The sequence below is a fragment of the Pleurodeles waltl genome, chromosome 5 (genome assembly GCF_031143425.1).
Source record: "Pleurodeles waltl isolate 20211129_DDA chromosome 5, aPleWal1.hap1.20221129, whole genome shotgun sequence".
Taxonomy (NCBI): Eukaryota; Metazoa; Chordata; class Amphibia; order Caudata; family Salamandridae; genus Pleurodeles; species Pleurodeles waltl.
The window spans coordinates 965,791,531-965,806,785 of record NC_090444.1 but is presented as its reverse complement, the minus strand read 5'-3'; the positions used below and the strand labels follow the sequence as shown (position 1 = coordinate 965,806,785).

Below are 15,255 nucleotides of genomic sequence, written 5' to 3'. Positions count from 1 at the left end.
GTCCCTGGTGCCTAAAGGTTTCTGCCCCCGGGGGGGGCAGAAAAGGCCTTCTCAAAAAAATGCCCCCCCCCCCCCCTGGGAGCGACCCTTGCCCAAGGGGTCGCTCCCTTTTGTCAGTTTCAATAAAAAAAAAAAATCCCTGGTGTCTAGTGGGGTTTCAAAAGCCGGATTGCAAGCAATCCGGCTTTTGAAACCCTCGGAGGGACTTCAAAGGGAAGGAAATACTTTTCCTTCCCTTTGAAGCCCCTCCGGGCCTCCCAAGTGATTGAAAAAGAAATGCTTTTGCATTTCTTTTTCAATCGCGCTGGAAGCAGAGCTTCCAGCGCGACTAGGGAGGCCCCTGTGACTAATCAGCGCGCGCTCAGACGTCACAGGGGGGGGGGGGGGTGGAAGGGGAAGGTCTTCCCCTTCCATCCCGACTTGGGGGGGGGGGGGGGGGGGGGGGGGAAGGGGGGTGCACGGGGGCACAGGGGAACTGTAGCCTTAGACGAGATCATCTCGTCCAAGGCACAGAACCGGTTAAACACTTATATCCAGGGCACCGGATACACAGTGGACCAAAAGCAAACCTGCTAGCAATAGCCAGACTCTAGTCACTAAAGTGTGGGACTGCCAGACCATCTGAAACAAACAAAGCCATTACATGTCTCCACTCAATTCAGGCTTTGATCTACTTGACTGCAGGTTTGCTAATGTACGGTTTCACACCTTAGCCAACATCTCTGGCATTCCCACACTCTGGTGACTGGTATCTGGCTACTGTTATCAGCTTTTTGGTCCACTTTTCACAGAAACTGTAGGACTGATAGGAAAAGGCTTACAAAATGACTATTCTCCATGTGACTTTGCTAAATTGAAAGTTGACACAGTCGGTCATGCTGCAGATACTGCAGGGTGTCACAGTGTCTTTTGTGAGTAAAGATGCCTCCCTGCTATTGATTTGGCTAGCGATCACCAAAAAGATACAAGGTGTAGTGCTGCCTTTTTCAATACGGATACCCTCTGAATTATGTACTGGGCTTCAGAGAGCTACTTCCAAGGTACTGGTGATCTATGCATTGGAGACCCCTGCTTTAGGCACTGTGGTTTAAAAGTGACCCTATTAGGCATATTTAGCCTGTTCAGTCTGACAATGGCCTGGGACCAAGTTTCCTTAGACCCAAAATGAGATATGTTTGCAGCATTCTGGACTTTGAAACTGCTGTGCAGATATTTTGGCAAACCCATATTCATGACGTTGCCATAGTCCAGCTGGGTAGAAATTGTGGCTCTAACAATTAAGACGAGACCTTCGAAATTAAGGTTTATTATTATTATTTTTTTTTTTAAAGAGTTCTTGGAAAATTACAGCAGACTGAAGCAACCTTGTTTGGTGGAGGAAAATCGAACAGTGTAGCTGCACTCCTTGACTGCAAGAGGTAGAGACTCTGGAGAATAACTGGCCTATGTTAGTTGGCCACCAAGGTCCAGAAAAAGGTTAGTGGAAAGGAGCACCTTGAACTACAACCACCGTTTCATTGAAGTTGAGTTTTAAGGTGCTGTGGCCATCCGATTACCAGACTGTAAAGAAACAAAAACAGAAGCATCTGCTCGAGTGCCAGACTGGTTGTCAGTGGCATATGCATAAAAATAGAGAAATAAGACTTGATCATAGCTGCCATAAAAGATGTATAAACATTATAAATGGCATAATGTCCCCTGTAGAACAGTAATGGGGAACATCTCATTCTCACATTCTCTGCATCAGTGCCAGTCCTAGGATGAAATGGCTGGTAACTTACCTTTGTTTCATGCTTTGTGGTGACTAATTGCTGCAGTGATATACTGTAGGAGGCTGGCCTGGCTTATAGTGGGTACCTTGTGGTACTTACACCTTGTGCCAGGTCCAGTCATTCCTTATTAGTAGAATAGAGGTGTTTCTAGCAGCTTAGGCTGTTAGAGGTAGCTACGGCAAAGCAGCTTAGGCTGAACTAGGAGACATGCAAAGCTCCTACTATACCACTTATATCATATAGCACAATATCATAAGGAAACACAATACTCAGAGTTACTAAAAATAAAGGTACTTTATTTTAGTGACAATATGCCAAAAGTATCTCAGAGGATACCCTCACGTAGGAGGTAAGTAATATACACAAATTATATGACACAAACCCAAAACAGGTAAGTAACAGTAAGAAAAGTAGTGCAAACAATGTAGAATCACAATAGAACGCAATAGGTAGACATAGGCCTAGGGGCAACACAAACCATATACTCCAAAAATGGAATGCGAATCACGAATGGACCCTAGGCCTATGGGAAGTTGTAGAGGGTCGCTGGGACTGTGAGAAAACAGTAAGGGTGTCCAAAATACTCCACCCAGACCCTGAAAAGTAGGAGTAAAGTTACCCTACTACCCCAGAAAGACAGTATAGTCGAGATAGGGGATTCTGAAAGAACCACAACTTCTACCAAAGCACTGAAGACAGATTCCTGGACCTGAGGACCTGTAAAGGAAGGGGACCAAGTCCAAGAGTCACACAAGTGCCCAGGGTGGGCAGGAGCCCACTAAACCCCGGATGAAGGTGCAAAAGGGCTGCCTCCGGGTAGAAGAAGCCGAAGATTCTGCAACGGAAGGTGCCAGGAACTTTTCCTTTGGTCAGAAGATGTCCCACGGCGTGCTGGAGGATGCAGGAGTGTTTCCACGCAGAAATACCGCAAACAAGCCTTGCTAGCTGCAAGAGTCGCGGTTGAGGATTTTGGGTGCTGCTGGGGACCAGGAAGCACCAGGATGTCACCCCTTGGAGGAGGAGACAGAGGGGCGCTCAGCAACTCAGAGAGGCCCCGCAGAAGCAGGCAGCACCCGCAGAAGTACTGGAACAGGCACTTAGAAGACCTGAGGACAGCGGTCGACTCAGAGTCACAAAGGAGGGTCCCACAACGTCGGAATCCAACTCAGCGAGTTGGGCAATGAAGAACAGAGTGCTGGGGACCCAGGCTAGGCTGTGCACAAAGTAAGTCCTGGAAAAGTGCACAGAAGCCGGAGCAGCTGCAAATCACGCAGTACACAGGTTTGCTATCTGGCGTGGGGAGGCAAGGACTTACCTCCACCAAATTTGGACAGAAGGGACACTGGAATGTGGGAGACATTTGGACCCAGCTCCTGTGTTCCATGGACCACGCTCGTCAGGGTGGGAGGGGACCCAGAGGACCGGTGATGCAGACGTTTCGTGCCTGCGTTGGCAGGGGGAAGATTCCGTCGACCCACAGGAGATTTCTTCTCGGCTTCCAGTGCAGGGTGAAGGCAGACAGCCCTCAGAGCATGCACCACCGGAAACAGTTGAGAAAGCAGGCAGGATGAGGCGCTACAATGTTGCTGGTAGTCATCTTGCTACTTTGTTGCGGTTTTGCAGGCGTCCTGGAGCAGTCAGCGGTCGATCCTTGGCAGAAGTCGAAGAGGGAAGTGCAGAGGAACTCTGGTGAGCTCTTGCATTCGTTATCTGAGAAATAGCCCAGAGGAGAGACCCTAAATAGCCCAAAAAGGAGGTTTGGCTACTGAAAAAGGAGGCTTGGCTACTAAGAGAGGTAAGCACCTATCAGGAGGGGTCTCTGATGTCACCTGCTGGCACTGGCCACTCAGAGCTGTCCATTGTGCCCCAACACCTCTAAATCCAAGATGTCAGAGGTCTGGGACACACTGGAGGAGCTCTGGGTACCTCCTCTGGGAGGTGCTGGTCAGGAAAGTGGTCACTCCCCTTTCCTTTGTCCAGTTTCACGAACCGGTGTAGACTGCCTTATGCAGAGATGGGCACCATCTGTGCCCATCAAAGCATTTCCAGAGGCTGGGGGAGGCTACTCCTCCCCAGCCCTTCACACCTATTTCCAAAGGGAGAGAGTATAACACCCTCTCTCAGGGGAAATCCTTTGTTCTGCCTTTCTGGGACCAGCCTGCCCAGGCCCCTGGGGCAGAAACCTGTCTGAGGGGTTGGCAGCAGCTGCAGTGGAGACCCCAGAAAGGCAGTTTGGCAGTACCCGGGTTCTGTGCTAGAGACCCGGGGATGCATGGAATTGTCCCCTCAATACCAGAATGGTATTGGGGTGACAATTCCATGATCCTAGACATGGTACATGGCCATGTTCGGAGTTACCATTGTGACGCTACATATAGGTAGTAACCTATATGTAATGCACGCGTGTAATGGTGTCCCCGCACTCACAAAATCCGGGGAATTTGCCCTGAACAATGTGGGAGCACCTTGGCTAGTGCCAGGGTGCCCACACACTAAGTTACTTGGCACCTAACCTTCACCAAGTGAGGGTTAGACATATAGGTGACTTAAAAGTACTTATGTGCAGTGAAAAATGGCTGTGAAATAACGTGGACGTTATTTCACTCAGGCTGCAGTGGCAGTCCTGTGTAAGAATTGTCCCTATGGGTGGCAAAAGAAATGCTGCAGCCCATAGGGATCTCCTGGAACCCCAATACCCTGGGTACCATATACAAGAGAATTATAAGGGTGTTCCAGTGTGCCAATGAGAATTGGTAAAATTAGTCACTAGTCTGCAGTGACAATTTTAAAGCAGAGAGAGAGCATAAACACTGAGGTTCTGGTTAGCAGAGCCTCAGTGATACAGTTAGGCACGACACAGGGAACACATACATGCCACAAACTTATGAGCACTGGCGTCCTGGCTAGCAGGATCCCAGTGACATATCAAACACACTGACAACATAGGGTTTTCACTATGAGCACTGGGCCCTGGCTAGCAGGATCCCAGTGAGACAGTGAAAACACCCTGACATATACTCACAAACAGGCCAAAAGTGGGGGTAACAAGGCTTGAAAGAGGCTACCTTACTACATATACATTTCCAGAAATTAGACTACTTATATTCTCTGCATTCTTCCCTTTAGCCCCAGAGGCCAATCGACCAGCAAAAGAAGTTAGAACTTCTAACTTGCATCCAAAACAGTTCAGAAACCCTCCACACATAGGTGGCGATCACTGAACACCCAACAATAAATTTATTCTATTGCAATCATACTAATTTTGCTATGCCTCTACACAGAACAGTTTAGGCATCCTAACAACGTCAACTTCACAAGAGAGTACCAAACTGATATATTTGGCACATTTCTCTTTACAGGATCATGCACCTTAGAACGGCTGACAAGTTAAACATGCCTCAGCATTCTGTATTTAAGCCTTACAACTAGAAATCCGTATTGCTCAACAGATTAATAATCAGACGACTGTTGACCCCAAGTATATCAAAATATTCAGAAAAATTAACCTTGCAAGTAGCTTAAACTAAAGAGCTGATTTTTACTGGATTGGATACAATATTTTTTTAGATTAACAAAATAGAAACTAATCAACAATCCACTGGAGACGCCAATCTTTACTTACCAAAAACAAGCAATTCTACTTACCAAAAAACCAGACACCTTGAGCTCCAACATTAGAATGACAGAATTGTATGAAAAAGGCGCCTCGATTCCCTTCCAATGGTTAAAGGGGCGTCAGAATGTCCTTCCAGTTGTTGTAATGCGCCACACTAAGGCTGATATTATCAATAACTGCAGAGATCGTTATTATATCGCAAGCTATAACCAGGTTCAAATGTTTGCAACTCAAAGCTGTCGTCTCGCCCGTACATATCCTCACTAACAGGATCCTACTGAAATCCTGCAATAAATAACACTTGTCCAGTACTAACTTGTGTGTCACCCTGGCCTTGTCTAATATCAAGCGCTTCCAAACTCCAAGCCCCAACAGCCTGTACTTCCGACTTTCAAAAACTCCACCAACAGCTCTGACCAAGCCCCACACTAAGAGGTTTTGCAAAACTCAGTCGTTCCCTTAAGAGATCACACTCAAGGTGCTGACACCACCCAAAGCGAGTATCCTTTCTTTCAAAAAGGTCCAGACCCCCACAACTCTCCCAAAAATAAAAATAAATCACACCCGTAAGATCTTTATAACCCCACTGATCGCCGCTACCCAGAAGTCATCCACCAATTCCACAAATAACCAACAAAATTCCACATAACTCTCGCCCATGACCACACCATCCCCAAGAGCTCCATGTGACTCGGTCAACATTCCTTACCCCCCCCCCCCCCCCCCCCCCCCCAAAAAAAGGGTCATGCGAACTTCAAGGGTTTTCTAAACACCACTTCCCCTCCCCCTCCAAGGCCCCATAGTCTCCCAGCCTCGCACCGTAAGCGTAGATGCCGCGCAGCAGGTCCTCGCGCAGGCCCATGGTGTCGAAAGTAGGTGTAACGTCCACCTCCTCGCTGGTCTCAAACTCCACCTTGGTCATGTCCTCGTCTTTCAATAGTCTCTTCCGAGCCGAACTGGCGGAGGTGAGGCCCGCGGGAGACGACATGTCTGCGGGACGGTGGTGTGTCCGGACCCAAGCGGAGCACCGGCGAGGGTAAAAGAAAGCGTACGTAGACAGCGCATGCGCGGTGACCCTGAATACGGGCTTTAGCGTGAAGTAAAACCCTCTCCACGTGACACCTGCAACACAAACACAGAAAAAGGACAAACACTAGTTGGCAATATGAAAACCACCGATCTAATAAAGGTTGGAAGTGCTAGTTCTTCTGCATGACCCGATATAGAGCGCAGTTCGTGAGCGCCATGTTGGTAGAATAGTGGATATGGAATCCACTGCGGTTCTTACGAGACAGACCTAATGACAAGATCAAATGTGTGTTTTTTCTACGGGCTCATAACATTTCCTAGCTACCGAGAAGGAAAGTTTCAATGCCATTAGGGATTAAAGACCGTGACATGCATGTCTATCTTCCCCTTATTCCCTTCAGCATGCAGTTCTTAAACAGTAAACACTAAATTCATCAAAGGACACAAGGGACTCAAATTGCAACAAAATAACTATACAGTACCTCAATCACAGTATCGTAGAAGGTTGCCACGTCGCTGAGTGTTTTTTTTTTTTTTACCGGTATCAGCTCTATTTTAATGTCCCTGACGGTACAAAAATTAGTAAACGCGTCTAAAGCGGGTACTTTTGACCCTTATGAGTACATACTTAAAACAGTAATTACAAGAAGAAAACACTTTAAGATGTGTTCTTGGAGCTGCCTTAATGAGCTCTTACTGATGATTAGATTAAACAAAGACGGAAAAAACACATTATTAATTAGAACAGTTAGGAGTGACTCGAGAAGTGGCCATATGATATAGGTTTCGGCTGAGACAACTAAAAGTCCTGCATTCGTGCTACTATGTCTGTACTTCTTTGGAAAAGATGGAGAAGACACCAAATGCAATGTGTCATAGGAACTGTGGTCAAGTGGGGTATTCTATGTCAGGACCGGAGGCTTCGGATTATGCTTCTCTTAACTTTACTGACAAACACAGCAGCCAATAAACAAACATTTTTTCCAAAAACTACATTTCCCATGAGCCTTAGCACACCAATCATAGCACGATAATGTCTGTAAATAGCTCAGACACCACAGTCCTTCCTCTTTCTTTGCTGCTCCAGCAGCCAGTTAAGTCACGCACGCTGCGCTCTGTATTTGTTTAAGCTATTTAGGGAATTATCGGCGCGTCTAAGTTTGATTGCTAATGTTTTCGAAATGCGTTTTAATAAGTGTTATTGTATTGTTTTAAGGAGCTCTTGCTCCCTGTACCATTGCAGTTGATTTGTGGAGTGGGAGCAGGCCTTAAGCAACGAGCGTTCGTTCGTGTTGGAGGACGCAGTCCTCTTTTGATGCCCATGCGCGCGCGCACCATTTCCCGATCGGAAGAGTTTTCCGACCGGCTTGGTGCGACGCGAGCTACGCGCTGGGCACCTCGTGCAATTTTGTGGCCTCAGAGCGCCCGTAGGGGCTGTAATAATACTGTCTGAGCCTGGCTCAGGAGGCTTTTTGTTATAAGACTTAAAACTTTTTGAATATTAGGACAGGTGGCTCCCTCCACTATATATAGATAGAAATACAGTCTCTAACTGTTACACCTGTCCAGGGCGCCTCCCCCTGTTAACTCCTCCTAGCAGATCAAAATTTTATAATCTAAGGATGGCGTACTACGCCGAGGAAGAAGAGCAGTATGAGCAACTGCAAGAGAATCCTTCCGAACATCATATGGAGGAAAGACTGGTGGAAACACTTGGTTTCCATGTGCAAGATTCCGTGAATTGGGCGTTAATTCAGGCTCTCAAGCCATTTACCCAACCTCTATCTAATTTTGCTAGAAGGGAATTTCTAGGCGAAGGTAGTCAACCTCGCAGGCAGACCGGGGAGTCTGGTGAGGTGCTGGATCTTAACGTACAGCGCTCAGGTGGCACTTCCTCTGCGGAAATATTGTCTCAAATGGCAACTTCAGTGTTGCGCGAACATGCATATGGAGGTCTATTGCCTCCTCAAAGCTCATCTTCCTTCCCGGTGCAAGCATCATCACAATCTAGCTATCACGACCCGTCATCCTCAAAATCGGACTCAGATGAGTCGCAGGTGGATCCCCAACCGCGCAAAAAACGGCGCAAGACGAAGCATGGCGTTTCTAAAGAGGTCGTTAATCAAGGCAAGAACCTTTTATTCTCCCCGGAAGATATCATCCATCCTCGCTCTACCGAGTGGGTTCCTCATCAAGAGGTTGCAAACTATGTGCAGGACAGGCTGCGCAAAAGCTTCGAGAAAGATGTGCGCAACACTCTTAGATCTGAGTGTCCCCGCCCCTCCCTACTGGGCAAGGTAGCAGACACGCCAGAGCTGGATCCCAACATGGCATCCTTTCTCCGCAAATTCGCTAAGGATCCAAAGAAGGGCCTAGACCGGGCCTGGAAAGGCTGCCAGGACAAATTATTAGATTTATCCGGCCCGCTTACAAAAATTTTGGATTTAGCGGTAGAATCCAAAGAATCCGAAACCCCTCTGGATACGGAAGCTATTCTTCAATGGGCCCAGAGGGCCATTTGCCTTTTAGGCAACGCAAATTGCGCCATGTCAGCGGAGCGCAGGCGGTCCTTCCTGATTCGCTTGGACCCAAAGCTGGCCGAATTGGCCATTAACGAAGCCGGTCCGGCAGCTAATGGAATGCTCTTCGGAGAGAAATTCATCTCCAATTTAAGCAAATATGTGGCTACATTCACAGCTCTTGATAAGGCCCAGTCTAACATAAAAAAGGTATTCAACAATACTCTTTTTCTTCGGGCCGGACTCTTCAGGGGTCGAGCGCCGGGCCGAAGATTCCAGAACCCCAGATATGCTTCCCAGGGTAATAGAGGAAGTTATTCAAACCAAGGCAACTTCTATCCCAATCGATACAGAGGTCGAGGTAGAAATTCAAGAGGGTACCGGGGAGCTAACTCCATTCAAGACAGCACTAACTCAGGTGAGAATCATTCTTCCCTCAGAAGTAATATTGGGGGGCAGAATTGGTCTGTTTCTTCCGATTTGGGAATCCATTACGCAAGATCCTTGGGTTCTGCAGACGGTTCAGGGTTTCCATCTAGAGTTTTACGCACCCCCAAAACAATCGAACCTTCCCACGCCCCTCCTTTTTTCCCTCTCAGATCGCAATTTCATAAAAGAAGAGATTCTTTCTCTCATTCAGAAAGGGGCGGTGGTGGAATCCTCCCCTCATCCTCGAGGTTTCGTCAGCACTATCTTTTCGGTGCAAAAGAAAGGCGGCGGAGCCAGACTAGTCCTGAATTTAAAATATTTCAATTCCTGGATGGTGTATCGCCATTTCAAGATGGAGGGTATTCACCTGCTCAGGGATCTTTTGAGGGACAGGGACTGGATGGTTCGATTAGACCTCAAAGACACCTACCTCTCAGTTCCAATATTCGCCCCACACAGACTTTTCCTCCAATTCCAATGGGGTTCCCAATGGTTCGAATTCAAAGTACTTCCGTTCGGCCTATCATCAGCACCCTGGTGTTTCACCAAACTCCTCCGACCCGTAGTGCAATACTTGAGAGAGAGAGGAGTACGTCTAAGTATTTATCTAGACGATATTCTCATCATGGCCCAGGAGAAAGATCTAGTGCTGATTCATCTAAATTGGACAATAAAATTGCTCCAGGACCTCGGGTTTGTCCTGAATTCAGAGAAATCCAGCCTGATCCCTTCACAGAATATGGAGTTTCTGGGTTTTCAGATAGATTCCTTAACGTCATTACTGATTCTTCCAGTCAGCAAACGGAACCTGATCAAGAAGGAGTTGAGGAGAGCGCTTGCCTCTCCGACTATATCCTTGAGGACTTTAGACCGCCTGGTCGGTCTTTTAGCATCATCCATTCAGGCGATCTTCCCGGGGCCTTTACACTACAGGGCACTTCAGAGGTTGAAGATTCGTCACCTTCAGAAGGGTCTTCAGTATTCAGAGTTGGTTCCCCTCTCAGAGGAAGCCAAGATGGAAATATCGTGGTGGCTGGATCACATGGATGCATGGAATGGCAGAGCGATTTTTCCCTCCTCCCCAGACGTAGTGATAGAGTCGGATGCCAGTCGTTGTGGCTGGGGAGCCCGGTGCGGCCGGGTGGAGACAGGAGGCCGTTGGTCCCCGGGGGAGTTATCCTATCACATCAACTGTTTCTTCAGTTGGAGGCCGGACCCTCAAGCGAAGGGGACGGACGCATTCATGCAAGTATGGCCAAGAGTCCTTCTCTATGCCTTTCCTCCCTTTGTGATGATCCCGCGCGTCCTGGCACAAGTGCGTCGCCAACGTTCGGAGATCATTCTTGTGACTCCCTGGTGGAGTGCTCAACCATGGTTCCCTTCCACAATGAATCAGTCATGCGACCTTCCGGTGAGAATTCCGTGGTCGGAAGATCTTCTATTAGACCCATCGAGCAGCTTTCATCCATTGGTGATACAAGGTCTGTTAACCCTGATGGCCTGGAGACTTTCAGGCGACGATGGCAAGTGCCGGGAGTTTCGGAATCAGCATTGTTTTTCCTATCCCAATCTTGGGCCCCTCCACGCACAAAAGATACGAACAAGCCTGGAGGAAATGGTTACGTTGGTGCGATTCAAGGAGTGTGGATCCCCTGGGGTCAGAGATTCACGTCATAGCCAATTTTTTGTCGGATTTGGCTTCCCAGGGTCTGGCTTATAGGACAATTAACAATTGTCGTTTAGCCCTTTCAGCCGGTCATCCACACATCCAAGGGAAACCGGTAGGTGAACACCCTTTGATTTGTAAGTTACTTAGAGGTATCCGTATGGTAAAACCACCACAACCAAAATATTCCGCGTTGTGGGATGTTAACGTTATTTTACGTTTCCTCAGGATCTGGCCAGACAATGAGGAGCTATCCCGTAAACAACTGTCTGCAAAATTGACTATGCTTTTATGCTTATTATCTTGCAGAAGGGTGTCGGATGTTAAAGCTCTGGATCTAACAGGTAGAGTATTCACTCCTACTGGGGTATCCTTTTCTATTTCCAGACGTACAAAAACCTCATCCAAATGCATTTCTTCCCCTTCGTTTCCACACAACAAAAAGTTATGTGTTGTTCAATGTTTGAAGTGTTACGAAGAAGTCACACGAGATTTCAGACAGGATGTTTCAGGGCAACTGTTGATTTCATTACAAAAACCGTTTAAGCCTGTATCTACAACAACGTTAGCCCGATGGGTCAAGTGGCTTTTAGCCGAAGCAGGCATTGACATAAATATGTTCGGTGCTCATTCAGTTAGAGGGGCCATGGCCTCCAAAGCCTATGCGACAGGAGCCAGATTGGAAGACATCATGGCTGCAGCTGACTGGTCTAATGATTCTACATTTAAGGTTTTCTATCATAAGCCTATTGTGGATGTGGTATCGGAGGTGGTAAACAGACTTTGAACTAGCATAATCCGAAGCCTCCGGTCCTGACATAGAATTAAAATTTTTATAGCTATCGCGTCAAGAATTTTAGATTCTATTAAGGACACGGAGGCGAGGATTATCCCACCCAGTTTTTTAGCTATATTATCAAGATGGTTAAGGTTTGATGGTCATTTAAGTCAATAATATGAGTATGATCAATTGTCATAATTTTTAAATAATGAGAATGATGCCCACCCATGATACTTTGATATTAGTGGTTGTGTTTTTTCGTTACTTCAGGAAATCCTAATACGACTTCATGAAGGATATCAAGGAAGCAGGTGTTTTGAGTTCATCTTCCAGTTCGGGAGATCTTCATTAAAGAGTTGGAAGGAGTTCTAGATCAAGTTGGCAAGTTCGCATGTTTGAACTGTTTCGCAAAGAAAGAGGAAGGACTGTGGTGTCTGAGCTATTTATGGACATTATCGTGCTATGATTGGTGGGCTAAGGCTCATGGGAAATGTAGTTTTTGGAAAAAATGTTTGTTTATTGGCTGCTGTGTTTGTCAGTAAAGTTAAGAGAAGCATAATCCTCGCCTCCGTGTCCTTAATAGAATCTAAAATTCTTGACGCGATAGCTAGAAAATGTTTAATTCTTTCACATGCTTTGGGGGCTGTCCTGTCATTTAGCACTACTGGTAGTCAGTTATAACTTGCCTTAATAAAGTAAGTGGGGGTAACAAAGGCCTCTGCTAAGTGATGCCTCTTGAATATCAGGGATAACACAGACCTTACCTGAGTGGTCCAGATCTGGATGACGCTGGGTTAGATGTTGGCCAAACACAACATTGCAAGTTACTGGAGGGCTGAACTGGTACCACAGTTGTGTTACTGGGAGAAAGGCAAGGATTAATGCATGGTGGCAGAAAGGGTGGTATATGAGGGCAGAAGCTGTCTGAAAATCTGGGGCAAAATATGGGTACGGTGGAACGACTATCGGGGAGGGACTTGTGCCCATCTTGAGAACACTGCTCAGTATGCTCGACACTGGGGACTTTCAGTGTCTACTGAGTCACTTTAAACTGTATTGGGGAAGGTGGAGAGGGAGGAGGGTTCAGTGGAATGAGGGGAAATCACTATTTTATGAAAGAGTCATGATGCTACGCGATTTTGTGTTTACTGATTTTGTGGTTTTGGTTGTACTAATTGCAATAAAAAGATTTCCCAAAAAATAAAGCAGCTTTATTTAAAGTTTTATATAAGTATCACATTCTGGCCTTCATGGAAACTTAAAACGTGAACAAATGGCTGGTGTTTTCTGGGAAAGGAAGCAACCTTATGTTCAGTCCATAATAGTGTCCTCTGTCTGCTCCATAACTTCTGCTTTCTTCTAGGAAATCCTAACTTTTCACCTCACAGTCCATTCTTCTGGTCCAAATATAAGAAGGCAATGCAAAATTGTTATCTCGTTCTTTCAGAAGAACACCTTTCCCTGAACATGATAATAGTAACATCATATGCTGTATTATAGACTCAACAATGAAAAACAACTGATTTCAGCTATACCAGTGTTTTCATTAATTATCATACACATACATTACAATAATGAATCAATACATTGGAATAGACTTACTCTCAATGACATATATCATAGGAAGGAAAAATCTTCCTTCTAAGATTTCAAAGTGGGATAATACTCTCCTCTATGTCTTTAATAGAATTGAAACTTTCCTTCTTGATAGCAAAGATACGGCCTCTGAATTGGCCATGAAGTAAAAGTTCTTAAAAGTTGATTCTGACAACCAGTCTGCCGCATTCATGAGGTACTAGAATCACTATCCTACTGCAACTACTTTAGATGCCATAACAACCTTGCTAAATGTACTCCAAAAAGTGTCATATGTATGCCTACCTCCTGCATAAGCCACCATACCCACCTGGCAATGGATGAAGATGAAACCGCTTTGAAAGATGTCTTTAAGGTGATGAATAGTTGTGTTTCACCCTGCAGTCTGACCCCGCTGTTATATTCATAAAGGTCTTCACACATCAAAGTATACACAGCTTTGGGTTATTTTCAAAAGATGGATATTATATAGACCTGGTATTTGTCTGGGCCTTCTTGCAACAGTAAAGGTGACCCCATCTGCCATGAACATAAATCTGGAAATATCCTAAGCCCTGACATGAGAAACCCTGTGAAAAGACACTAGACACAGCAGCATAGCCTAATTCTGCTGAAAGCTCCTTTCTGGATAAAAAATAATTGTTCTGCCAATACAGTAACAAGTTTAGGACCTTATCTACATCCAATAGGCTACACTACCTAGGCTCCAGAGGTTTGGATAATCATATGGCTCCTATTCATTTGTATAACCTTGAGTGTTCCCCCACAGGGGTCTTATTCACTCAGCCATATCCCACGTATACTGCATGACCTGAACGTATTCACCATTCCATAGGCTAGACATGTCAAGACTTTCCAGCTGGAAACATTTTTTAATATATGGACAACTGCTGCCCCCAAAGGGTCCAGACATTTCTCCATACATTTACCAATTCCTCCAAGCTGAGCAATATTTCGTGATGGATCCCTGCCCCCCAAAAAAATTCTTCATGAAACAGCAGACATTGTAGCAGGTCCTCTTACTAACCTTTTGAACGGTATTATTCTCAAGATCCGATTCCCCAAAGCTTGGAAAAAGATATTCAATCATCCACCAATAAAGAAACCTTTCCTTGACCTTCATGAGACAAAAAGCTACCACCCTATTTCATGCCTACCTATGCCTGCAAAAACACTTGAAATACATCTTAATTCTGAACTGTCTAGATTCCTAGAGGACAATGGACTTCTAGACATGACACAATATGGGTTCAGAAAAAATCATAGCACTGATAGCTTGAATTACTACGTTCTTTTCTCTTAGACAGAGAACAGTCCATCTCCATGGGAGAGTTTACTTTGCAACCCTTTTCTTTACCCTAATGTGTCTTGCAGGGGTCGTCTTTGAGCCCCACCCTTTTCAACGTTAAAGTTGCTCCCTTGACCAGACTGATCCACTCTTTTGGTTTCTTCATGATTTTGTAAGCGGATGACAAGCAAATTGTGGTGTCAATTTCTACTGATATTGATGACACCATTACATGCTTTAATAACTGCATGACTGAGGTTGTTCGGTGCACAAGAGAAAATAGTCTTAAACTTAATTACAAAAAAACAAAGTTATTTTGCTTGGTAGAGAAACCTTCTTTTGGAACTCATCTTGGTGGCTCCTATATTTGGGCCCATTCCCCATGCCGGTCCAGAAAGTCAGGAACCTGAGAGTAATCTTTGATGTAAACCTGATCTTCTGCGACCAGATTGGCAAGCTCACCTCCACTTGGTTATTCCTGCTAAAATCTTTGAGGAAGATTTTCCCATTTATTCCATTCGATCTGCAAAAATCAGTAGTCATTGCTCTGATGTTATCC

The 15,255-nt window shown here is 45.7% G+C and overlaps 1 protein-coding gene across 2 annotated transcripts in view; it reads right to left on the bottom strand.

Moving 5' to 3' along the window:
- EIF4A3 (eukaryotic translation initiation factor 4A3) overlaps nt 1-6,477 on the bottom strand; it is a 96,883-nt gene extending 90,406 nt beyond the window's left edge. Inside the window, exon 1 of one of the 2 annotated variants that reach the window (XM_069235093.1) lies at nt 6,208-6,477. In XM_069235093.1, coding sequence (XP_069091194.1) covers nt 6,208-6,376 — 169 coding nt within the window. In that variant the 5' untranslated portion in view covers nt 6,377-6,477. The remainder of the gene's footprint in view (nt 1-6,207) is intronic. The other variant, XM_069235092.1, reaches the window with a different exon arrangement.
- Between the last annotated feature and the right edge of the window lie 8,778 nt (nt 6,478-15,255).